Here is a 22,682-nt window from a genome sequence, read left to right as displayed (position 1 = left end):
AAACATCCAATAAATATAGATCTTGGGTTCCCTTGAGGGCAGCAGTAGGTCCCCTGCTGAAAGCTGGAGCAGGCAAAGTTCACTGAGTTCATTTAATTACTTATTGGGGGGGGGGGGGGGGGAGGGGGACATCCAGATGCTTGCGTAGAGAAAATGAGATCCCTGAAAGAGCAGACTCTTTTAAGACACCCTAGAAAAATAAAAAAACATTAGAATACAGTTGAGCTCTGCACAGTGTTTTCAGATGTGGCGCTCTGTTTTCCATCTCGCGTGGCTGGCGTGCCTTTCAGAAGCAGTAAAATCGGACCAGAAGCAAAGCCAAGGTTGTCAGGTGGGGAGTTTGTCCAATGGGCAAGTCGAGCACCTTGAGACTTGTCCTGGCTCTTACCACAGGACAGAAATCTCCCCCAGAGTGTGCGGCGAGCTGCTGGCTCCAGCCCGCTGCCCCAAGATGGTGGGGCTGGGAAGCTGCTGGGTCCCTCCGGCACCTGCCTTGCCCAAGCCAGCCCCTCCAGTGCTCATGAGGACTGTGAGCTCTGTATTTTGCCTCTTCCCAGTGTGCTGCTACCAGAGAGGTTGGGCTACGAAGGAGCTTGTTGATCCCCCTGTCATTTGACAGTTTTTGTGATGTGCTGACAACTGTTGCTACTTTGAAGGTAGACTTTGGCGAAGGCAAAGCAAAAGCACGCATCCCAGGTCCCAGCGGCAGTCTTAAAAGCTGTGTTAGATATGCCAAGAAACCGCTTCATTTCTTGGCAGAAATAGAGGCCTTTTGGTTTAGAATGGGAGGGAACTGAAGCAAGGTGTTTGCACGTATGATGCTGGGGTCAGCGTCCTGAAGAGCAGCCCTGTGCCCACTCCAGGCGTTTCCTACCTCTGTAGCCAGGGTATACCTCACGTGGTGGGTTTATGCCTGTGAAAGAAAGGTGGTCGAAAGCTGGTTGTCTCTTGGTTAGGGTCCAGATCTAATGCAAACCATAACCCATCTTTCAAAAAAACATCTGGTGCCGTATTTGAAAGCATGATCTTGTATCCTCTGGGACATGGCTGGGGAGAGCGCAGTGGTTCAGAACAAGGAGGCTGGTTCTCTCGGGTCTCTGGATGTGGCATCGGGGTTGGAGAAAGAATTGCTGAAAAACAGAGCCGGGTACCTGACTCTCTTATGCTCCTTTGACGTTCCAGTTTCTACTGGAGTAAATAAGGACTGGTAGAGAAGTGGTAGATCTGAGAAGCAGTAAGGAGCAGTAGCAGATGCTGCAATGAGGACTTGCAATTGTGCGTCTCCACTGATTCTTAGTTGGGAGTATCTGGGAGAAGTTTCTGCTCTGTCCAGGGCTTCTGCACTGAAGGTGCAAGGTGGCTAGTGAGGAAGGATCACTTAATTTCCCACGTCTGCTGCTGGGTCTCCCAATGTCTCCAAGTTAGGACTGAGCTTGGCTTGTGGGATGTGTGGGATGGGGTAGTCCCCAGCTCCAGTATGGATTTGCTGGGATGAACTAATTCCTGTCCCTTGTCCCAGCAGCAGTAATGCCTCTCTCTCCAGGAATGTAGGAAGTACTTGGAGATCCTCCAACTCCAGGTGTTTTCAGAGCGTGAGGATGTCACGGGCAGTCATCATTCCGCAGACCGTGTGCTGAGAGCTGCTCTGTGTGTTGGAGGCTCCACTCTGGTTTCAGCAGTCGCTGCTGGTTCGGCACCTGCGTCGGAGTCAGCCGTCCCTGTCCCTGTTAGCACCTCTTGAACTAATTCGAGAGCAGCCCCCCAGGGACACCGATCAGATGCCACTGGGCAGGAGGGTGGATGCCAAGGTACCAGCTGATGGGATGAAGGAGCTCCGTGTAAACTGTGACACAGGCTGGGTCTGCAGCCCCTCTGCGGATGAGAAGGAGCCCTATTCCCACGCCAGCAGGTCCAGGGCTAAGCTCTGCATGGGGACTGGCTCTGTCCCCGCTGCGTGACAACTGAGCCAGGTGTCCTCTGCTCCCTGAGATGTCACCGATGTTGCAATGTGGTTTTCTCGGCTTAGAATACCCTAGATTTGTGAGGGCATGGCCCAGGTCCCCAGTGTGCAGAGTGTGGCGTAGAGGGAGGGCGCACAGTGTGAGGACATATGGAGGCGTTTGAGTGAGCACGGCTTACTGGGAACATGTTGGCGGACTGTCCCAAGCAGGGAGAACCAAACCTATGTGTTCACACTCTGAGGACCCTGGACCAAACCTTAGGGATGGGAATGAGGAGAGCAGAGCATTTGAGTGAAAGAGGGGGAGGCCACGTGAGAGTGCAGACGTGTTGGGTCCACGTTTGGCCCCAATTCTCACCCTGTTGCAAGGGCAGAGACGGCACTAACACAGTCTCACTCCCGGTGCCGGTAAATTCCTGGACTGGCTCGGGCAAATGCCAGTGGGGTTAAAACTGAACTATAAAATACTCAAATGATGTAAAGCCCCTTGGGTGGTGCTCAGGGTCCTGGACAACAGCCCTGGCCAGGGCAGCCAATGTGGGTTTGGGGTCCTTGCTGACCCCGTTGGGTCAGGGCATGGCTGAACCCCCTCACAGAGGCTGGCAGGAGCAGTGTTGTCGTCCCCTTCCCCACAGGTCTCCAGTGCAGCACAGGGGGGGATATTTTTCCTCCTCTACTTTAATTTTTTACTTCTTCCCTTGCTTGAGTTCCCTTTGTCACTTCCATGAAACCCAAGGGGATTTAGTGCAAGCTGCGACTTTTCAGCACAAGCGATCAGCCTCCAGGAACGGGCTGGCCGGCCTCATTTAAAGCAGAAGGAAACAAAAATGAATAAGAAGTGAGACAAGCAGGCAGACAAAAAGCAGTCGTGACATTTGCATAGAGGAGGCAAGCGAACAGTTGGCAGTGTGGATTGAAGAGAGGGTTTATGTTTTTTTCATGTAATTTGAGACTCTAATGATGGACTTATGTTGCCCGCTCTTCCTTTTTTCTTACACCTTACCTACTAAAGGAGGAGTTCTTGATGGGTAAGTGGATGCTATCCGCAAGACACCAGGGAATTTATTAGAGGTCACTCGAGTGCATTAGCTATATCTTCTTCAGGGGGAAAAATAGCACACAAAGAAGTATCTGTATACCTTTTATTTCCAGAGGGATTTTTCTTTTTTCCCTCCCCCTCCTTTTTTCTTTTGGTTTTTTTTGTTTCAAAGTGCTCAGATCATTTATTTGCCAGTTTTGACTTTGTACAGAAGCCCTTAATTTGATTTGACTTTTCTTTGCTTATTTTAGTGACATTCATTCAGCCTCTTTATTAAGGAAGCTTAAAAAATTCACTTGTTTGAGATTTTGTTTCATTTTTATTTTTTTTCCAAGGATTATGTAGGGTTTTTAGATGTATATTCCCATTTTTTTCCCTCCCCCTTTTTAAGGTTAAATAAGGGCTTTGTCTTCTGTTATACCTTTTTTATTTAGTTAGTTATTTTGATTTTTGGTTGCCCGTTTACATTGTTGAACTCTTTTGTTTAACATGAATCGCATGCTGATACTCTTTGCATGATCTCTAAATCTTCCCGTTATCATAGCAGGGGGAAAAGAAGTTTCTTCTTACTGTGGATTTCTTTCAGGGATATGTGCTTTTGTTTTCTTCTCCTCTTTCTTCTTTCTTTCCTTCTTTCTTACTTTGTTTCTTTCCTTTCCTTTTGTTTCAGTGCATCATGATGGTAAAATTTCTGGGTTTATTTAAAAAAATTAAAAAGCACAGTAAAACCAAAAACAACACCCCCCCCAAAAAAAAACCGTTCAAACAATGCCAAATGGCTTTTTTGCTTTCAGATCTCTCAGTCAGGGTCTTCTGCTGACCTCTTTACCAAAACAGACAGCCCGCCTGGCAACCTAGCCAGACAGAACGGAGAGTATCATGAATATGACTCAGGAAACGATACTTCCTCCCCTCCCTCCACTCAAACGAGCTCATCCAGGTCAAAGGACAGCCAGGAGAAAAGAAGTCTAGTCCATGATGGCTTTGGCCATGCCTTCTTGTCCGGGAAGCCCAAACTGGCCAACAGCGATAACAGCTCTGATTCAGGAAATTCCTTCACCAGTTGCTTTTCCCAGACCAAGGGAACAGCTTTGGAAAATCTGTCTCCAGATGCCCAGGGACAAGACCGAAGGTCAGTGATTACCAGTAGCTGCTGCTGGCAGCCAAATACCTGGTACGTTGTTGCTCTGTATCTCCTGCCCGCTCGCTGGTTGCAGTGGTGAGCTGGCAGGGAGGTTTTTGTGGTCTGGAGGCACTTAGATACCAATCAGACCCACAGTCTTGCCAGTCTGACATCCACCACCCAGCAATGACCAGTACTGTAGCCTGAGGAGTAAAACGCAACCATCACGCCGCTGGGCATTGCCTGTGCCGGCTCTTCTGGCATTAATGTGGCGATTGCAGGGTCTGGCCCTGGGTCAAGCCATGTCCTGAACGCAGCCCTGCTCGGCTGGACATGACCGTGTCAAAGAAGAGAGCCGCTGAGCAAAGTCTGGAAAGGCGCATCAGGGGGTTGCCGTGCTCGTTCTCCCGCTCCACTCACTGTGGGGAAGGGGAGCGGGGTTCATTTTCGCTAAAGCCATTGCAGGCTGTTCTTTCACCTGTCCAATGAGCCAGATCCAGCCTGTCTCTTCCCAGCTCATTCAGGACTGGTCCTGGGTGACAAGACAGCATGTCCTGCAGGTGGTGAGCACAGGGAGGGGCAAGCGCCTCGCTGGCTGTGGGATAACACAGTAGACGCTGGGGCCACGGGGTGACAGGAGTCAAACTGCCATCCGGTGCCACAGGTCATGGTTGGGAGAGGGGAGCAGATGCCAGCCTCCATCTGTGCCTCCCGTCCCTGGGGGTTTGCCAGGTGATGTCGGGGATGAGGGCACTGAAGCGCCGTGGCTGGTACCCGAGGCTGTGCTCGGGCAGTGGTGTTAGGGAGCTCTTCCAGTTCAGGCCCTCGGGTCTTCAGCGCTGGAAGTTAGAGCCAGGGTGTGGTCTGGGGGTGGGAGCACGGAATGAGAGAGGAGAGGGAGCCAGGGGAATTGGCGTTAGGAAGAACAAGCCCTCGATTTTCAGTCAGAGGATAAAATTTTAAGGGCTGTATATACTTTCCTCGTTGTGATTCCAGTGGGATAACTCTGCCTTCACATGGGTGGAGCTGGGATTGCAGCTGACTGCTGGGAGGCTGCCTTGCTGCCGGGCTCTAACCCCGGTTCATACCCAGGGCACTTCTGGAAGCAGCGGAATTCACGCAGCCCTGTCCAAAGTCAACGGGGCACGCCACAGCCAGGCTGGAGCACAGGCCCTTGCCCTGCCATGCTCTGGCTTTCCCTTGCTCCAGCACTTCTCACCTCGCTCCCTCCCCAGGACCTGCACTGCTCGCTGGCCTGACGCAGGCTCTGCCAACCAGACACCTCTGGTGTGCTGGGCGTGGGGCAGAAGAGCTGCCGCTCGTGCCACCGGAGACCTCTTCCACAGCCCTTCCCTGGCACAGCCTGGAGGATGAGCTCTTGGGCTTTGACCCATGCACACAGGGTCTTCTGCAACAACAGCCTGGGGAGCTGGGGGGTTGTCTTTATCCCCAGCTGGGGAATGGGAGGATGGGAGTATCTGTTGGCTGGAGCGTGGTGCTCCCCTCAGCCAGGGACCAGTCCCAGTTCAGCCACAGCTTCAATGACTGTCCAAATATATGTTCACAGAGGGTGCCTGTCGTTGTGCCTCAGCTGTTCGGAGGAGAAGAAGCGAAACTTCCTCCCTTCCCCAACCCACAGCTCCCCGCTGAGGCCGTGCTCCCGCAGCGAGTCCTACACCAGCACGGGCAGATCCTCCCCCAGCTCCAGCCGCTCCCGCTCCTCACACCGCAAGGCCTCTCCCAGGTACTCCCGAAGCAGGTCCTGCTCTTCAGGAAAGAGGTAAGGCCAACTCGGTCGGCTGTCTCTATGACCCTGGGCAATGTCTAAGTCTTGCAGGCTGGCAGGCTCCTTGCAGGGTGAGGTGTAAGAGTTTGGGGGGTGCCTAGGGATCCACATGGCTTGGGGTGAACTGGGCACACAGAGCTGAGCAAAGGCCCTGAAATATGGGGCATCTCTTCCTCCCGTAAGCCCAGATTCAGAGGAGTCTGGTACTTCGTCACCCTCCAGTGTCTGTAACTCTTCTATCATTCTTGCCTGTCCCCAGGTCTTCTTCACGTTCCCCCAGCTATTCCTCCAAATCCTGCAAAAAAAGTCCTGGGAGCCGGAGTTCAAGGCCTCGTCGGAGCCCCAGTTACTCCCGCTACAGCCCAAGCAGGTACAGCTGCCTCCTCACGTGATATCTGCTGCCTCACACTTTCCCATTGCATCCATTACTTGTTTAGACTCCAGCGCACTCACGGGCTCCTGCCAGCACCAAAACTGCTCCCTCAGCTCCCTCACGGGGTGCTTTAGTCCTCAGCACCAGGGCGGGAGGGGGCAGGGGGATGCAGAGCAAGGCGTATCACAGAATCACAGAATCACAGAATAGTAGGGGTTGGAAGGGACCTCTGTGGGTCATCTAGTCCAACCCCCCTGCCGAAGCAGGGTCACCTACAGCAGGCTGCACAGGACCTTGTCCAGGCGGGTCTTGAATATCTCCAGAGAAGGAGACTCCACAACCTCCCTGGGCAGCCTGTTCCAGTGCTCCGTCACCCTCAGAGGGAAGAAGTTCTTCCTCATGTTCAGACGGAACTTCCTCTGCTTCAGTTTGTGCCCATTGCCCCTTGTCCTGTCACTGGGCACCACTGAAAAGAGCTTGGCCCCATCCTCCTGACACCCACCCTTCAGATATTTGTAGGCATTTATAAGGTCCCCTCACAGCCTTCTCTTCTTCAGGCTGAACAAGCCCAGTTCCCTCAACCTCTCCTCGTAGGAGAGATGCTCCAGTCCCCTCACCATCCTCGTAGCCCTCCGCTGGACTCTCTCCAGTAGCTCTTCATCTTTCTTGAACTGGGGAGCCCAGAACTGGACACAGTACTCCAGATGAGGCCTCACCAGGGCAGTGTAGAGGGGAAGGAGAACCTCCCTCGTCCTGCTGGCCACACTCTTCTTGATGCACCCCAGGATACCATTGGCTTTCTTGGCAGCCAGGGCACATTGCTGGCTCATGGTTAACCTGTCGTCCACCAGGACACCCAGGTCCCTCTCCGCAGAGCTGCTCTCCAGCAGGTCCACCCCAAGCCTGTACTGGTGCATGAGGTTGTTCCTCCCCAGGTGCAGGACCCTGCATTTGCCTTTGTTGAACCTCATCAGGTTCCTCTCTGCCCAGCTTTCCAGCCTATCCATGTCTCGCTGAATGGCAGCACAGCCTGCTGGTGTATCTACCACACCTCCCAGTTTGGTGTCGTCAGCAAACTTGCTGAGGGTACACTCTAACTCTTCATCCAGGTCGTTGATGAAGAAGTTAAACAAGACTGGGCCCAGTACTGACCCCTGGGGGACACCACTTGTTACCAGCCTCCAACTAGACTCAGCGCCGCTGATGACAACCCTCTGAGTTCTGCCATTCAGCCAGTTCTCTATCCACTTCACCGACCACTCATCCAGCCCACACTTCCTCAGCTTCCCTTATGGCAGTATGCCAGTTGGCCCTCAGTCCGGTGGAAATTTCTCACCATTTATTACCCCAGAGCTGGTGCGGGTTGAAGAGGGGAGAGCCCAGAGATGAGCCTTTCACTTTTTGTGGGAAAAGTGGATTTTCTGTAGCCAAGGACTGTCCCGCGCTGATTCAGGTGAACTTCACACCAAGGCCTTTTGGGGGTAGGTTGCTGGAAAGGAGACTTGGTTTATCCCTGGCTTTGAAGCATGGTGGTATCTCACACTCAGAGTGTGTGGCAGGTGAAGCGGCTGTTCCTCCGCTCTGAGCCCCTGCGGGGGAGCACGCTATGCAGCCAAGAGTGCACAGATGGCTGCTCGGTGGTGTTTGCCAGGGCCTCATGTGAGTGGGAGATGCCTCGTAGGAAAACCTGGGGAGTGCCCCTCTCTATTGCGCTGGTGTAAACAGTGGGCAGAGCGTTAGGCTCCGGTTGGGTCTGCCCACGGCTTTCATCGCCCGAGGAGCCAGCACCAGCCAGCAGCCCTTGTCAGAGGCATCTTACCGCAGTAGGGAAAGACACTCCGCTTTTCAGCATGGCGGCTCTGCCAAAGAGTGGTCAGGCCCTCGGAAGTGCCCCTGCTGCATGGGCAGATGCCAGGTACCCTCGTGCTGGCACTCACACAGCCTTGCAGAGGGAAGCACAGTCCAGCAAATCTGTTCCCTCTACACTCTATAGAAAACACACAGCTCAGCCCTAGAGATGCCTTTGGGTGGGTTTTTCTGGTAACGTCTCTGCTGCTGAGAACATTTTGCACCCTTAAAATATTACGTTCCCAGGGTCTGATTCTTGCAGGCTGTGAGAATCCCTGCGCTGCTGTAAGAAAACACTTCCTGCGTGCAACGATCAGGCCCTTGACCTGTAACGTGTTGCTTTGCAGATGGCATCGAGCAGGGCGTATGAAGTCAGCTACACCCCATGGAAGGGCCTGTGCTGACGTGTACGGGAATTTAACAAAAGAGAAAGCCATAGCAACTCCGGCACTCCTCCTGGCGCGCGGTGCAGAGCTGCGCAGCCCTGCAGGGATACTGGGGGCCCTCCGCTGACGTGGGGCCTGCTGCTGGTGTTGTTCTTGCCTGCTCCCGCAGCACAGCCAGCACGGGCAGTTTTAGTAGAGCTAAATACGGAGTGCATCCACAGACACGGGTACATGGAAGCTGTCTTAGCTCGGCAGCGTGGGGCCACCAGGAGACACTGCCGAGACCCCCCCCAGACACAATTTGTGGGTGTCCATCTGTCCAGCCAGATGAGTGTCTCTCTGTCCAGCTGAGTCAGTGTGCGCACGGCCGATGCCACCAGAGCACTCTGCTTAGAGTGGTCCCTTTTGGAGTGCAGCATCCTCCCCTCACCTGTGCCTTCGTGGGTCGTTGCCTCCACATCCCAAACCCACCCCACAAAAACCCAGCAGTGACAGTTTCCATCTGTGCCTTCCCCAGAGACCGTGAGCACAAGTACAGCTCCAGTGAGAAGGAGTCGCACAGGGAGCGTGAGCGGCAGCGGCGGCGGCGCTCGTATTCCCCCCTAAGGAAACGCAGGAGAGACTCTCCCAGCCACCTCGAAGCTCGGCGCATCACAAGGTAAGGGGATGCGGTCCCACGGTTGCTCCAGGAGGAGACCGGTTTCCCCGAGCCTGATCAGCAGGCCCTTCCGCCCATCCTAGAGCTTGGGGATTTCCAGCTAGAGGCAGAGGGAGGATGGAGGGGAGGGCCTCGTTTACAACAGCTGAAGAAAAACAGCCGAGGAAGTCAGGGCAGGGGCTCAGCCGGCAGGAGCATCTCCCCCCAGGTGTTTTGTTTCACTCTCTCCTGTGCTAGATGTCCCACACTGTAGAGAGAGTCAAATATTGACTCTCACCTTCACGCTGAGGGCTCTTTGGGACAGTGTCAAGCAGAGCCTGGCCTCAGACTTGGTGCTCGGGACATTCCCCAGGAGCCTAGGGGTGGGTGGTTTGAATCCCAAGGCCTGTCAGCTACCTGATCTCTTCCTTTTTTTTTCTTTTAAACAAACACAATCACATTTTTGGGGAGTGTTGTGCAGGGTAAACAAGCTATTTGGACATTTTGGCAGTAAATCTGTCCTTGTATTGCTGGTAACCCACGTCTCTCTGTCCCCACAGTGCCCGCAAACGTCCCATCCCCTACTACCGTCCCAGTCCCTCCTCTTCCAGCAGCGCCAGCAGCTATTCCTCCTGGTACAGCAGCTTTAGCCGCTCCCTGAGCCGGAGCCGGAGCTACTCCAGCTTCCAGACGAGCCGGAGCCGAAGCTGGAGCAGCAGCAGCGCCGACGGCAGGAGCCGCAGCCGGAGTTCAGGCCCCAGGAGCAGCCGCAGCAGGAGCAGGAGCTATGACTCAGGAGGCAGCTCCGACAGCCTGCGTCGCTAGGGAGTGTCGCTGCCGGCTGGCCTGCCAGCGTCGCCTCCGAATTCCTGGCATTCTCCGCTTCCTTCCCACCTACCTGGCCATCGATAGCAATCATCCCCGATACTGATGTGGCGGCAGTGTCGGGTCCCCATTCCCCGGTTTGGAGTAGAAGCCCTCGTGTGCCGGGTGCAGCCCCGTCGTCACCTCGTGGAGTGGGTGGATCAGTCCCAGCTCCCCAGGCCAGGGCTGGAAGAAGGCTCGGCGCTTCGCAGAGGGTCTGTCATGACAGACCTGCCCCATCCTCCCTGACGTCCCCGTCTCCCCGTCGCTGCTGCTCTCCAAAGCACTACCAGCTGGTCCAAAGGAAAGAATTCAGCTCCTTGCTCTTCTGCCAAATTGGGAGCCAGGAAATTAGTTTCTGTTGGAGCAAGAGACCCAGTGAGGGAGGAATTTGCTGGGAAGCTTTGGTGATGAGCGGGGCCAACCCCTCCCCACCAAGGCAAATATCAAGTCCCTTGGGTCTCTCCTCCAGAGTTTCTGCCCGCTCTGCAGCAGGCCTCTTCCATGAGAGAGTATTTATTTATTGCCGGTCAGTCAGTCCCTGCTATAAATAGAAGGCTAGAAATCCCTCCTGACGTAATTCTGGGGGAAATAAAGGCCATTCCTACTCTTTCTCCCACCCTTTCCTACCAGGTGTGCATCATCTTCCACAGGGCTGTTTTATCCCCCCCAGCACTGAGACGTGCTTGCGAAAAAACTGCCAAGGTCTGCAGCAGACGTGGGGCTGGGGGGGCACAAGGGAGAGGGGACCTGGTGCCAGGCTGCGCTCCCAGGGCCAGGCCAGGGCGTGGGAAGTGGGGGCTGTGGGGTTCCCTTCTCGGAGGAACACCCTCGCAGCGTGGGTTTGGGTTTGCCTGCAGGGAGCCTTGCCCTTGGAGGGACCGTCAGGAGATAGCCTGGCTGCGGGGTGTGGTGGTGATGTTCTTCAGGGGTTCTTCTACCCGCTGTGTAAGATGCCAATCAACACCCCGAGTGGAGATATTTGTATTTGTTTCTGGTCTGCCGGGCCTTAACCAACAGCCGCAGATCACGGTGTACAGCATCCGCTCGACCAGCCTACGAACACCCGATTATCCTTGACCAGGAAGCTTGTCCTGGTTGGAATGGGGAGTTTCCGTCGCCAAGGCTGCCTGACCTTGGTGATTGTTACTGCTCCCATCGACACCAGTGAGAGCACACAGGGTTAGAAGGGCACGGGCCCCAGCTGGGGTGGAGGCTCTGCACCCCGGGTTGGTGGTGGGAGGACAGGGCAGGGCGGGGGTTCGGAAGGGCCCCCCGCTAATCGCCTGGTTTTCCGAGGAGGCGCAGGCAGCGGCAGGACGGCCCTGCCTGCCTGGGCCGCCCGTGGCCCTGGGGTTTTGTCTCACTGCCAGCCCGGCTGCCTGCGCAATTACTGTGCTGTGCGCAGGGTAACGAAGGCTTCTCCCAGCACAGGCTGAGCTGGTGCTGAGGAGTTTCTTTTGCTTACAACACCTGGGTGCTTAGAGACGCTAATTTAGGCTTAAGGCTTCCCTCCCTCCCTTTTTTCCATCCCCTCCCCTTCCATCCTGCATGATCATTAAAGAGTTTGGGTTTAATGAGTCAAGGAGGTGTGTCAGTTAAGTGTCGCAGAAAAGGGCTAAGTGGAGCCAGCATCTGCTGGAGGAGGAGAGGGGGTAGAAAGAAATGCAACCGCCCCAGCTAAAGAGTTACCTACAGCCCCCCCAGTCCTGCTGGCAGCCGGCGAAGGGGCAAAGCCACGAGTGGAGGAAGGCCGGGTGGTCTGCTGGTGGAGCTGGGTGATGGCCTCAGCAGGCATCTAAACCTGTTACCTGCTGGGAAGTACAGCACCGTGGCGTGTATTTCCCCCCGGGCAGTGCGAAGGGAAGTTTTATGTTGGGGGTCCCTTTTTCCCAGCGTCCTTCCTACTGTTCGTCCGCCTTGTCCCGTGCCTTCAAGTCCCAAAGCCCCCTCCCCCCCCCCTTCTGCCAGCCCCCCATCCCCTGCCCTGCTCTCTGTGGGTGATGTGAGGATGGGCGAGGCAGAGAGCTGGGCGCTGGTATGGTCAGTGGTTCGGTGGGACGGGCGTCTGTCTGGGAGGCTGCTTTCTAGGACAGGGAGAAAAGCATTCCTGGCAGGGCTGAGCGAACCTTGGGGCTGTGGCTGAGGGATCACAGGCAGGGTGTTCTCGCAGCAGGGTGCTGCTGCCCTCCCTCCTGCCCTGCCCCTGGCAGCAGCCCCTTGGCCATCTTCTGCGGTGACATCCCTGCTTGTAAAGGGCTGAAAACCTCACGCTCCATCCCCAAAGAGTCTCTCCCAGTTTGATGTTGAAACGCCCTGTCCTGCTGCCCCATAGGAAGACCCGGAGGCAGCGACGGGAGCCCAGACCCCAAATCCGCCGGCGGTCCAAGAGCAGCCTCGTGGCCCTGAACACCCCCGAACGCGCACGCGCACCTGTGGCAAGGAAGCAGCGAGCCGGGAGGTCGAAAACTGGTGAAGAAAAGAGGGGCTTTGCGCAATGGGTGTAAACACCAGAACACAACATTGGCTTGAGTTCCTCGTGGCTGGGGACGGACGACGGAAGCTCCGCAGCCGGGGCAGCTGACCGCGGGGCAGGAGATGACCCCAAGGGCCATGCGGGGCGGACAGTGGCTCTCGTCCCCGGCCGGCTGTTCCGCGCTTCGAGGACTGCCTCTGCTCACTCAGCCCGTGGCAGCTAAACGCTCCTGGGGCTTCCCGAGCAGAATTGCATTGGAGTAAACCTCTTAAGTTATTTATTTATTTATTTATTACTATTGTTATTCTATTTTTAATTGTATGTCGGAATGGATGCCGGTGGTCACCATCACCAGTATTTATTTATTCTATTTTTTTTTTCTCTTGAACAATAAGTTATATTTGGATCTGTTTGTTTGTTTGAATGTATCCATGCCGCTGTTCCTATGTAAAGGTTTACGGCACTGGCCCCTCTTGGCAAGGTGGCCGGAGGAGCGATGGTCACTCCTGCTGCCAACGTGTCCCTTCGGCTGCGCTTTCCAGAGCAGGGAGGAGAGTGTGGGTCAGCCAGAGGGACGCAAGGCAGAGCTGTTTGTCTGTTTTCACATTAAAATCTAGGATTTCTCGTTAGATTTGTGCAGGAACACGGTGGATGTCACCAGAGAACCAGGTCTAGGACCTCACGGAGGTGACAGCGAGGGTCTGCTCACCGAGCGCCGGGCAGTTTGCAGCGCTCCGAGGGGAATTCTCACACCGGCTGGGTGCCAGCTGGCCGCTGCCGCTGTTTCCCTTGGCTCCGCAGCCAGCGCACAGCCCGAAACTGAGCCGCTCCGCAGAGGCACCGCTGGTTTCCCTGGGAGGATGCCGTCGCCAGGACTCCCCTGCCGTGTTTATCGCCGCGGCCTGACCCACCCATGGAAAAACTACAGAAAGGAGACCGTGAGAGAGTGATCCGTGCTGAAGGTGCTTGCAAAACCCAGCCTCTGGTGACAGGACCTAACCGAGCCTGTCTGTACGTATATGTGCGTGTTATGTGTGTGTGCACGTGTGCACAGACATACGAGTTTCCCTCAGTGGTGGTATTTATTTTTTTAACTTATTTAAGATTTTTAGTACGACCTGGAACGTCACCCTCCCTGTCGGTGGGCAACTGGGTTTTCCCTCGGTTTGCGAGAAGCCCGTGAACTTTTCTGTCTCTGTGCCTTTCGCCAGCTCTGTTTTTGTGTGCGTGTTTCGCTCATTCATTGTTTTTATGGATTTTTTGCTCCGTGTCTGGCATGTCAGATTGCTGCTGGCGCTCTCTGCGAAGAGCAGCGTCCACCTGGTGGAAAGGCAGCTCGGCCGTTTGGGTGCGGGTGAACCGCGGCCTGCCTGCGGCCAGCCGCAGCCGCACCCAGCACGGCAGGGCTTCGGGAAAACATCTTGCCCGTCCTCCGGAGGCCCGAGCTCAGATGGTTTTGCTCTCCCCGTACACTGTGGGTCTTTCCCACCCACGATTTTGTTTCCGTCCTGCAAGCACCCCGGGTGCCTGTCCTCGTTCCCAAATGTCCGCCTGACCCCGGCGTCGTGCCGGCAGCTCTCCCCGCTCCCTGGACCGGCCTCGGCTCTGGGTTCGTTGCACTGAGCGAGGCGCGTCCCCCCCCTCCCAGCCCCAGCGCTGGGGCCAGGCTCCAGAAAACCCAACCAAATCTCTGCAACTTTGCTGGAAAGCAAAGAGAAGGGACGTTTCAAAGCACTGTCGCGTCATTCCTTTTCTTCGTGGGTTACAGCACTCGGTCGAGCTTTGCTTTATGTTGACTGCAACTTTTGCCAATGTTTTTGTTGGTTTGGGGGACTGAATTCGTACCAAACTTGTCTGCAACAGCCAGTCACTGTTCTTTTGCTATGCATTGTACATACATTGAACGGGCTGAGAGGACTTAGCCTCTATTTAATATTTATTTCTTCTATTTATTGAGCATTGCTTTAAAAAAGCTATTTGGGTCTTGCCGTTGGGTTCCGTGAGGGCAGGAGCCTTCGAGGTGTAGCCACACACACTGGAGAGAGGTTATGAGAGAGGTGAACGACAGAGGCTGTCGCCTGCCAGCCTCCAACAGATAAATGAGGCTCATTTGGAGCTCAGCCACCAGTGATTTAGGCAGGAACCTCGTTTAGATGGAGATGAGCAAGGCAGGGGACAATCCTCCATCTTCTTGGATAAATCACGACTCCCTCAGAAAGGTGCTGGAGGCAGCAGACCAGCTGTGGCGGAGGAATGACCCTGCTCCTCCTCCTCCTCCTCCTCCTCCTCCTTCTCCTCCTCCTCCTCTGTGCCACGGAGGCATGCTTGGGTCGCCAAAGGTCCCCGGAGACTGCTGCTCTCCCACCGCTGACCCCCTCTCGGTTCTCGGTGCTTGTTGGGGAAGGGGGGACTCATCGCCCTTTCATCAACGTGAGGAAGGGGATAGGGTTGAAGCAACTTGCCATGGTCTCTACCAGGACGTAAAGATGTCCAGCCTGCCCAATCCTGAGACCCTCGTCCTTGTGCCATGTCCTGCCTTGCCCCCTTCGCTGAGCTCTGTCCCAGAACCAGTAGCTTTACCCAGACGTCAGCTGAGGGAAGGCAGCCAGGACAGGACCAGGGATGTCTCTTCTCTTGTCTCCAGCGTCAGACGGAGCTTGCTGCAGGCATCTACCCTAGCTTTGACAAAGGCATGGGACGCGCTAAAAATCGCAGCCTGCCCCAGCGCTGCTCCGCCGACGCCGCAGCCACCGTCCTCGTCACCCAAGGGGAGGTGTTTGTGCTCCGTGCGCAGAGCTGCGCGAGGTGGACGTGACTCCGGCGCCGGGAGACGAGTGCCCAGCGTGGGGCTGTTCCCGCAGAGCCGGCCGGGAGCCGAGGGGCCCTCGGGGTCTTTGTCTGAGAAAGGGACGAATTCAGGTGCCCGAGAGAAGACTTTGCCTGTTAGTGTCGGGGGGGGGGTTTATTACCTCTTTAACCAGAGAATAAATAATTGTGGTGACTTTTGCTGCTACCTGGAAGTTTGCACGTGAGCGGGAGGGTCTCGAAGCACTGGTGCATCCACTGCTTGTAGCGACGGCCTCATGGTCACAGCGTCCCAGCTGTTGCCTAGAGAACAGCACCCCGAACCTCACCGGCCCAGGGCAGCTCCGCCTTCCAAACCCGGGGAACGAGAAGATTTAGAACAAAAAACCAAGATGGGAGAAAACCCCGGAAGGAAACGGTGTCTCTGTTTTCTTGCCTGTCAGTCAATTCCGTCCCCAACGGCACCGGCGCGTCTGTTCGTTCGACTTCTTTGTAAAGCTCCCGTTGCTCTCCATCGAGCGGCGTTCTGTATTCGTTAGTCTTCCCAGGGTGTGTGAGTGGTTAGCCTGGTTAGAAAAAGGGTTCCAATAAAGGTTCAGACAGTATTTCCCTCTCATCGCAGCCCCGTTTGTCATGTTCCCTTTGCATCTCACTGCGCGCGGTGAGATATTTTGGGTTGGTTCAGCTGCTCCGCCAGGAAGGGCATGTGCCTCGGCTCCCAGCTGCTGCGGACTGGCTCCTCGGGGCGCTGGCTGAGGCGAAAAAACTTGTGGGCTAGTATGTCTGGCAGCTCTCCCCTCCCTGCCGGGCCAGGCTTTCGCTGCCCTTCGCCAGGCACTTTGGGTCACCCCGTCCCGTTTGGGCCCTGGGAGCCCATGATTGAGATGCCGCGGAGCTCCCCATCCGGGCTCACCGGTGCTTTCCTCGGCGCCGTGCCCTTCTCTGCCCGCACGGCCCTCGCTCCGAGCCCTGCACAGTGCTCTCCACGCCGGAAGGTCACCTTGTTGGCGAGCAGTGGGGCGGTGGACGTTCACCGGCACCGCAGACGATCCCCCCTCACCCTGGGGTGCTCCCCTCGGCTTGCTGGAAGCCCCACAGGGGACCAGCAGCACCGGAGGTGTTCCCAGCAGGGCTCAGATGGGTCTGGCCGCAGCACGGACGGACCCTGGGGACGCAGGGCAGCGTCCCTGGGTCACTCGGAGGAGAAGAGAGGCTGCGGGGCTGCTCCCCAGAGCTGCTGTGGTGGGGCTGGCTGGGCGGCGGGAGGCAGCCGGGAGGTTGGGAGTGACAACAGGAGCTAAATTGGGATGGCCCAGCGAGGGCGAGAGCTGGCGGGCGGCGCGAGGGGATGTGTGACTAATGGGGACAAACAAGGCGACAGGGAGGATTCCTGGCCAGGGAGGGAGGATGGCCCGGAGCTACGCAGCGAAACGTAGGACTGGAGATGCTGGGAGGCTGCTGGAAGCTCTGCAGGATCATGGCGCTGCCCGAAACCTCCTCGGGGCTCGTCCCCCTCTCCCCTCTGCCCAAGCGGGTGCAGAGCTGGGTGCTGGGGTGATCCCGCTCCCCATCCGAGGTGCCCAGCTGAGCCCAGGCTCGGAGTGCGGCGATGTCCCCCCGGACACCCTGCTGTCACCCCCCGCATCGGGAGCAGGGCAAAGGGACGGAGGGGGCCACTCTGCCCCTGTGCTGGCAGCTGCCCCCTGCACCCAGGGGTGCTCAGCAAGCACCTGAGACTTCCCCAGGCACCTCCAAACCCCTGTCGGTCCCCAGGGAGAGCCCTGCGGTGCCCAGTTGTGTCCCCACGCACAGGGGGCCAAGGAGCTGAGCGCAGGGAGCAGGCGAGGCATCTCCTTCCTCCAGCGATGCCGCGTCGGTGATTAATGCCGCTGGGGTGACCAGTGGCTGAATTGCCGTGCGGCCAGCGCTGCATCAAAGCCTTCCTGCTGTAATTAGTTCCATCAAGTCTATTAGAAAAATTGCAGATGCTGGGGAGAAGGAGCATGAGGCAGAGCCAGGCGGGAGGATGCGGCATGAGGAAGTGGTCCCGTATCCAGCAGGACCTTCTTGGATGGCATCCCGTCCTCCAGCGCATCCCGTCGCCCGCCCGTGCCTGGACCAGCTCCATGGGAGCCCCTCGTTGCCGCCAGGTACCCCGCAGCCGGGGCTGTGTCGCCCGGGTGGGTGCTTGCCGGGAGCTCGCCCGCCGCCGTGCCTCTTCCCACGGCGCGCTGCCCGCTCCCCGCCGCTGCCCTGTAATTAGCCCCGCCGCCGCGCGGCTGTGATTACCGCCTCGCCCTGCCCGCGCACAGCGATTGCGGCAGGGCCCCGGCACGCGGTGGGGTGAGGAGGAGGAGGAGGGTGAGGAGGAAGGCAGGGGCTGAGCAGCCCCGCGAGGACCCTGCCCCCCTGCTGCCGATGGTTAGGGGACGTTTCTCATGAAGGCGGCCGAGCAAGCAGAGCTAGAGAGGGACATCCCTCGGAACATGGATGCCATCCTGCACCCTGCAGTCCCACTTGCACCCGGGCTCCGTGGGCAGCCCCGGCCGCAGAAGGGGTCCGTCCCCTGCCCCTGCATCCCCCAAACACCCACCCACGGGGTCCCACCGCCCTGGCAGCGCCGCGCCGGGGGTGCCACCAGTGACCCACTTCCCAGCGCAGTGGGCTGCTCGGGGGCGTGGGACACGTGGCGGTACAGTGCAGGAGCAGCTCGGCCCACCCTGCCAAGGGGGTATTTTTAACGGGTGACAGCGGGGTGAAGGCAGCCGGCCCTGAGCGCAGGGGCTATTTCGGGCGCGGGGTGGTGGGAGGGGGCGGCGGGGACCGGGGCAGCCGGGATCCTCGGGCCGGCAGGAGAGGTCAGCTGCCGCAGCCCGGATTCTCCACGGCTGTTTCATCCTCTCCAAAATACTCGGCTGACAGGGCAGGAATTGCAAAACACACACCCCCCCCCCTTCCCAAATCCGTATAAATAGTGCTCGCCCGGCGGCTGGAAGGGCAGAGAAGTTTCTCGGCTCCGAGCTCCAGTATTTATTGCGGCACTCGCCCAGGACCAGCAGGGAAAGTCGCGCATAGGAGCGAGAGGGGAGAGATAAGCTTTTTCATCTCGGGATATTCAGATTTATTATATTTTTTTTTTTTCCCCTGTCTGCTGCCGAGAAGTTTTATCATCTTCTCCCTGGTCCCTGGGATCACAGCCAGACAGGAAGCGTTTTCTCACGGCCAGAGAGCTCCTGCCGTCCTTCCTGCGCTCCTCCACTCCCCGTGATTCAGCTCTGAATTGATTTTTCTCCCTCGCCGTCCTTCACCGGGTGCCGGGGAAGGAGGGGACCGTCCCCTCGGCCCCCGCCCGCAAGACCGCGTCCCACCCGGGGTGGATGCGTCTCCTCCGGGACGGGCTCCCCGGGGACGTTCGCAGCCAGGAGCGGCCACACAGAGGCTGAGGCTCCGCGGGAGACCCCCAGGGACGCGCTCGGACCCCTCCGGAGGAAGCCATGGCCGACAGCCAGATGCCCTTCTCCTGCCACTACCCCGGCAGGCGCAGCGTCCGTGACCCTTTCCGGGAGCCCGGCTTGACCTCGCGCCTGCTGGACGATGATTTCGGGATGTCGCCCTTCCCCGGGGACCTGACGGCGGACTGGCCCGACTGGGCTCGACCCCGGCTCACCACCACCTGGCCAGGTCCCCTGCGCACCGGCATGGCCCGTGCCTCCGCCATGGCCCCCGGCTACGGCGCCCGCTTCGGGGGGTACCCCGAGAGCCGCAGCCCCGTGCCCTTTCCCCGCGAGCCCTGGAAGGTGTGCGTCAACGTGCACAGCTTCAAACCCGAGGAGCTGACGGTCAAAACCAAGGATGGCTACGTCGAGGTGTCAGGTGAGAGTGGAGGCACCGGGGAGGAGGAGGATGGGGCATGAAAGCAGCTGGCCCAGCCCTGCCCATGCCAGCTCAAGAAATGGCCATAAAATGCAAAAATCACCTTTATTTTAAGCCGGCGGAGGCGTCCCCGTGCTTGGGAGCAGGGCCAGGGCGGCGGCAGGGCTTTGGGGCAGCCCAGCAGACAGTTTGGGGATGCCACAGGGGGGGACCCCACTCACCAGTTAGCATGGTTTGCTGCCAAAATGAAAAGGGCAGACCTCCTTTGGGGTAAATCTCCCTGCTTTCCGCCCCGGCCGGCCGAGGAGGCAGCGCTGCGGGCGGTGGCACCCTGCAGTGAGCTGCCAAGAGGGGCCCCAGCTTCGCTCGGTTAATTTTAGCCAGGGTGAGGCCGGCACGGAGGGAGATTCTCTTTAAAGGGGCCGAGAGAAAGGCAGCTCCAGTGCTGGGAAGCGAGGGGCAGCTGCCCTGCGGCCCCCACCCCAGCCCTGAGAGGCCCCAGCCTGGGGACGAGCCGGCCAGGAGCATGTCCCCCAAAATCCAGTTCACTGGTGGGGACCAGCAGGTGTGGGGTTCACCGCTCCTGGGATGCCCAGAGGCACCCAGCCCCAAGCATCCCTGCCTGAGCATCCCTGCTTCAGCCCCGAGCATCCCTTCAGCCTGGCACCCTGGGGTCCCCAGGGAGGGGCTGCGGGTATTTATTTGGGGCTCACGGCGTCACAGGGGGAGAACCGCAGGTCGGGGGGGTCGGGGCAGCCGCCAGCGTGGTTTTAACTTCAGAGATGCTCCAGGCACAGGGACCCTCAGCCTGGCAACACGGCGGAGGGGAGCCCAGCCTGGGGAGGGGGACGAGTGGCAACACCATCACCTCCAAAGGTGTTCTTATGTCTGGGGGCTTTTTCTTAAGCCCCAGCTCTTCACAGCGTGCAAGACCCCAGGCTCTCACTGGAAACAAGACTGTGCAGTGTCTGGCATCTCCTTCCCCACATCAGAGAGGCTCCCTGAGCCCTCCGCGGAGGGAAGGGCTCGCGCTGGGGAAGCAAAACAAATCCTCTGAAAACTTTCCTGTTGGGTTTTGTTGTTGGTTTGTTGGGGAAAAAAATAATCTGCGGGTGAGGTCGGTGATGTGGGGTGTTGCCCTTCCCTGCAGGCAAACACGAGGAGCAGCAGGTGGAAGGCGGGATCGTCTCCAAGAACTTCACCAAGAAAATCCAGTAGGTACCAGCCGACACCGGGGCGGCCCCCCACCGCAGGGCTGGGGCGTGGGGGGCCGCCACGTCCCCTCGCCCAGCACCCAGCGTGGCTGGTGGGCTGTGGGACCCCGTCCCTGCGGCGCAGGCAGGGCGCAGGCAGCGTGGGCAAGCCGGCGGCGGCGAAGGGCCAAGCTTTGCCAGTCCCCGCATCCCCAGCCCATGCACCCAGGGGCTCCTGTGCCCCTTTTCGCCCCAAAATCTGCCCTTTCGCGGCATGCGCCTGGCTGCTTCGGGCCACACGGTGATTCCCGGGGGGGAGGTAAGAGAGGAGGGTGTCATTTTGGGGGTGCTTTGTCAGCCTCCTCCATGCCCAAGGCTGCATTTGGAGCTGGGAGGGGTGCAAGATGCCGCGCTCCCGGTGCCAGCCCAGCCCCTGGGGCTCACCATCGTCACCCCCCAAAATACCTCCCCGTGTGTGAACGTACGTGTCGCTGCCCATCTGAGTGATGTCAGTGAGATCGCTATCGCCGCGTTGACTCACCGCCACAGCTCACTTTGCCAACGACAGCGGCAACGGGCAGGGAGGAACGGCGAGGCCAGAGCTTTGCCCACGCTGGGGGCAGACCCCCGGCCGCAGGGCCCGCGGGGTCGACAGGGAGAAGCGGCAAAGCCCGGGGCGTGGGAAGGGTTTCCTCGGCTGGCAGCCATGCTCAGCTTTGCTCTTCCGCCCCAAAGGAGCCCTGCGCATCCCAAGCTCCCATGGGAAAGCTGGGGCGAGCACCGTGCTCCCTCCCACTCGGCGCTCGGCCGCGGCGGCGGCTCCTTTTACGGGCAAGGCTTGCGGCTGACGCGGGCTGCGGCACGGCGATGATTTACTCCTGCTTTGAGAAGCCCGGGCGGCACAAGCGGCGGGTGACATCCCATCAAACACATCTGCCAGAGAGATTAAACAGGGCGCCCGCAGGGGCCGGGCTTTAAATATCTCTGGCACATTCCCGGGTGTGACAGGAATAACGTCGGCTTCGCCGAGCCCCGCACCGCGGCTGTTGGCTCGGCGTCGGTAGTTCCCCACGCGCTGGGGGTCCTGCGTGGGCTTCCCAAGCGTCGATGTCTGCCCAGAATGGGGGATGCTGTGAGGCGGCGGCCGCCCCGGCTCCTAAACTGTCTCACCTTTCCTTCCCTCCACAGGCTGCCCTACGAGGTGGACCCCATCACGGTCTTCGCCTCCTTGTCGCCGGAGGGGCTGCTGATCATCGAGGCGCCCCAGATCCCCCCCTACCAGCCCTACGGCGAGGGTGGCTGCGGCAGTGAGATCCCCATCGAGAGCCAGGAGCCCACCTGCGCCTGACCGCTCGCCCCCTCCCCGGCACCCCTCCTCCCCTCTCCCCTCTCCCCCCGGACCCCCGCTCCCCGATCCCCTGCGGCGCGGCGTCCGGACAGCCTCCGGCAAGGGTGATGGGTGCCGCTCGCAGGGACGGCAGCACCCGCCACCCCGGGGGGACCAGCTGAGGCCCGGGGCACGTGCGCCAGGTGCCGGGCCACCGTCCCCGAGGGCTCGTAGCGGTCTGAGGGGCCGGCAGACATTTTGTGCCCACGGGGCCGAGCAGAAGGGATGTCCTCGTGGTGGTTATTTTTCTGCTCCGAGTCGCTCAGGTGGGATATTTATCACAATAGCAAAAAAGGGCCCTTTTTTCTCTAAAGTTGATGTGGAATCCTGTAGCCCTGTGTCTTTTCCTCCTCCGTGGGTTGTGTGTTTTTTTTAAACCACATCTCTGCCAAGGACACACGTCTGGCAGCGGAGCCTGATGGCACGGCCTCCGCCCTGAGAAACGCTAACCGTCCGCGTGTTTTGAACGTTGGTTTTGGGTTTCTTTTGTTTTTGTTGTTTTTTTCTTTTTTCCAAAGAGAATTTGTGCTGTTACTTGTCAGATCTGAGGAATAAAACCCAGTCGATGTTCTTAGCCTCCGCTTGTCTCGGCTGAGCCCAGCGGGGCGGGCGCAGGGCGGCGGGGAGGATGCCCCGTGTGCCACCTCCCAGCCTGGCACGGGGTCCTCCCCGCAGCAGGAAGGGGAAGAGAGATGTGCGGGGATGTCTGCGCTGGCGGGTGGCTGGAGCATTTGCTGGAGCCTTTTCTGCAGCCTGCGAATGCCCTGGCTAACCCCATGCCGGAGAGGCACCGAGCCCGGCGACCACCGCGGGCTCACTCTTTCCTCACCCTCTCAAGGGGCTGCAAATTGTTTTCCCGCTTGTGGATGCTGTGCCAGTCTCTGAGCTGGGGTAGCTGGGTTTGCCCCATCCCCATTTCCATCTTGCCCTGC

At 58.3% G+C, this 22,682-nt stretch overlaps 2 protein-coding genes across 3 annotated transcripts in view; both read left to right on the top strand.

Annotated features, from left to right (window-relative positions):
• Positions 1 to 15,903, top strand: part of SRRM4 (serine/arginine repetitive matrix 4) — a 51,316-nt gene extending 35,413 nt beyond the window's left edge. For both annotated transcript variants that reach the window (XM_075434467.1, XM_075434466.1), the window contains exons 9-13: positions 3,794 to 4,131; positions 5,690 to 5,902; positions 6,168 to 6,278; positions 9,033 to 9,173; positions 9,713 to 15,903. In XM_075434467.1, coding sequence (XP_075290582.1) covers positions 3,794 to 4,131; positions 5,690 to 5,902; positions 6,168 to 6,278; positions 9,033 to 9,173; positions 9,713 to 9,977 — 1,068 coding nt within the window. In that variant the 3' untranslated portion in view covers positions 9,978 to 15,903. The remainder of the gene's footprint in view (positions 1 to 3,793; positions 4,132 to 5,689; positions 5,903 to 6,167; positions 6,279 to 9,032; positions 9,174 to 9,712) is intronic.
• A 2,386-nt stretch (positions 15,904 to 18,289) lies between these two features.
• On the top strand, positions 18,290 to 22,324 carry HSPB8 (heat shock protein family B (small) member 8). Its single transcript, XM_075434486.1, has 3 exons — positions 18,290 to 19,170; positions 20,321 to 20,384; positions 21,552 to 22,324. Exons 1-3 carry the CDS (start codon positions 18,792 to 18,794, stop codon positions 21,709 to 21,711), a joined length of 603 nt encoding a protein of 200 aa, XP_075290601.1. The 5' UTR covers positions 18,290 to 18,791; the 3' UTR covers positions 21,712 to 22,324.
• The last annotated feature ends 358 nt before the right edge of the window (positions 22,325 to 22,682 follow it).

Source organism: Opisthocomus hoazin, chromosome 13 (assembly GCF_030867145.1).
Source record: "Opisthocomus hoazin isolate bOpiHoa1 chromosome 13, bOpiHoa1.hap1, whole genome shotgun sequence".
Taxonomy (NCBI): Eukaryota; Metazoa; Chordata; class Aves; order Opisthocomiformes; family Opisthocomidae; genus Opisthocomus; species Opisthocomus hoazin.
Note: the sequence above shows the minus strand (reverse complement) of the source record. Positions and strands in the feature narration are given on the sequence as shown.

What these genes read in the sequence shown, in the direction of transcription:
- HSPB8 (XM_075434486.1), top strand. Translation starts at nt 18,792, where the DNA reads ATGGCCGACAGCCAGATGCCCTTCTCCTGCCACTACCCCGGCAGGCGC. An exon ending in TGGCTACGTCGAGGTGTCAG is followed by an intron (nt 19,171 to 20,320) that starts GTGAGAGTGGAG and finishes CCTTCCCTGCAG; the next exon opens with GCAAACACGAGGAGCAGCAG. An exon ending in AACTTCACCAAGAAAATCCA is followed by an intron (nt 20,385 to 21,551) that starts GTAGGTACCAGC and finishes TTCCCTCCACAG; the next exon opens with GCTGCCCTACGAGGTGGACC.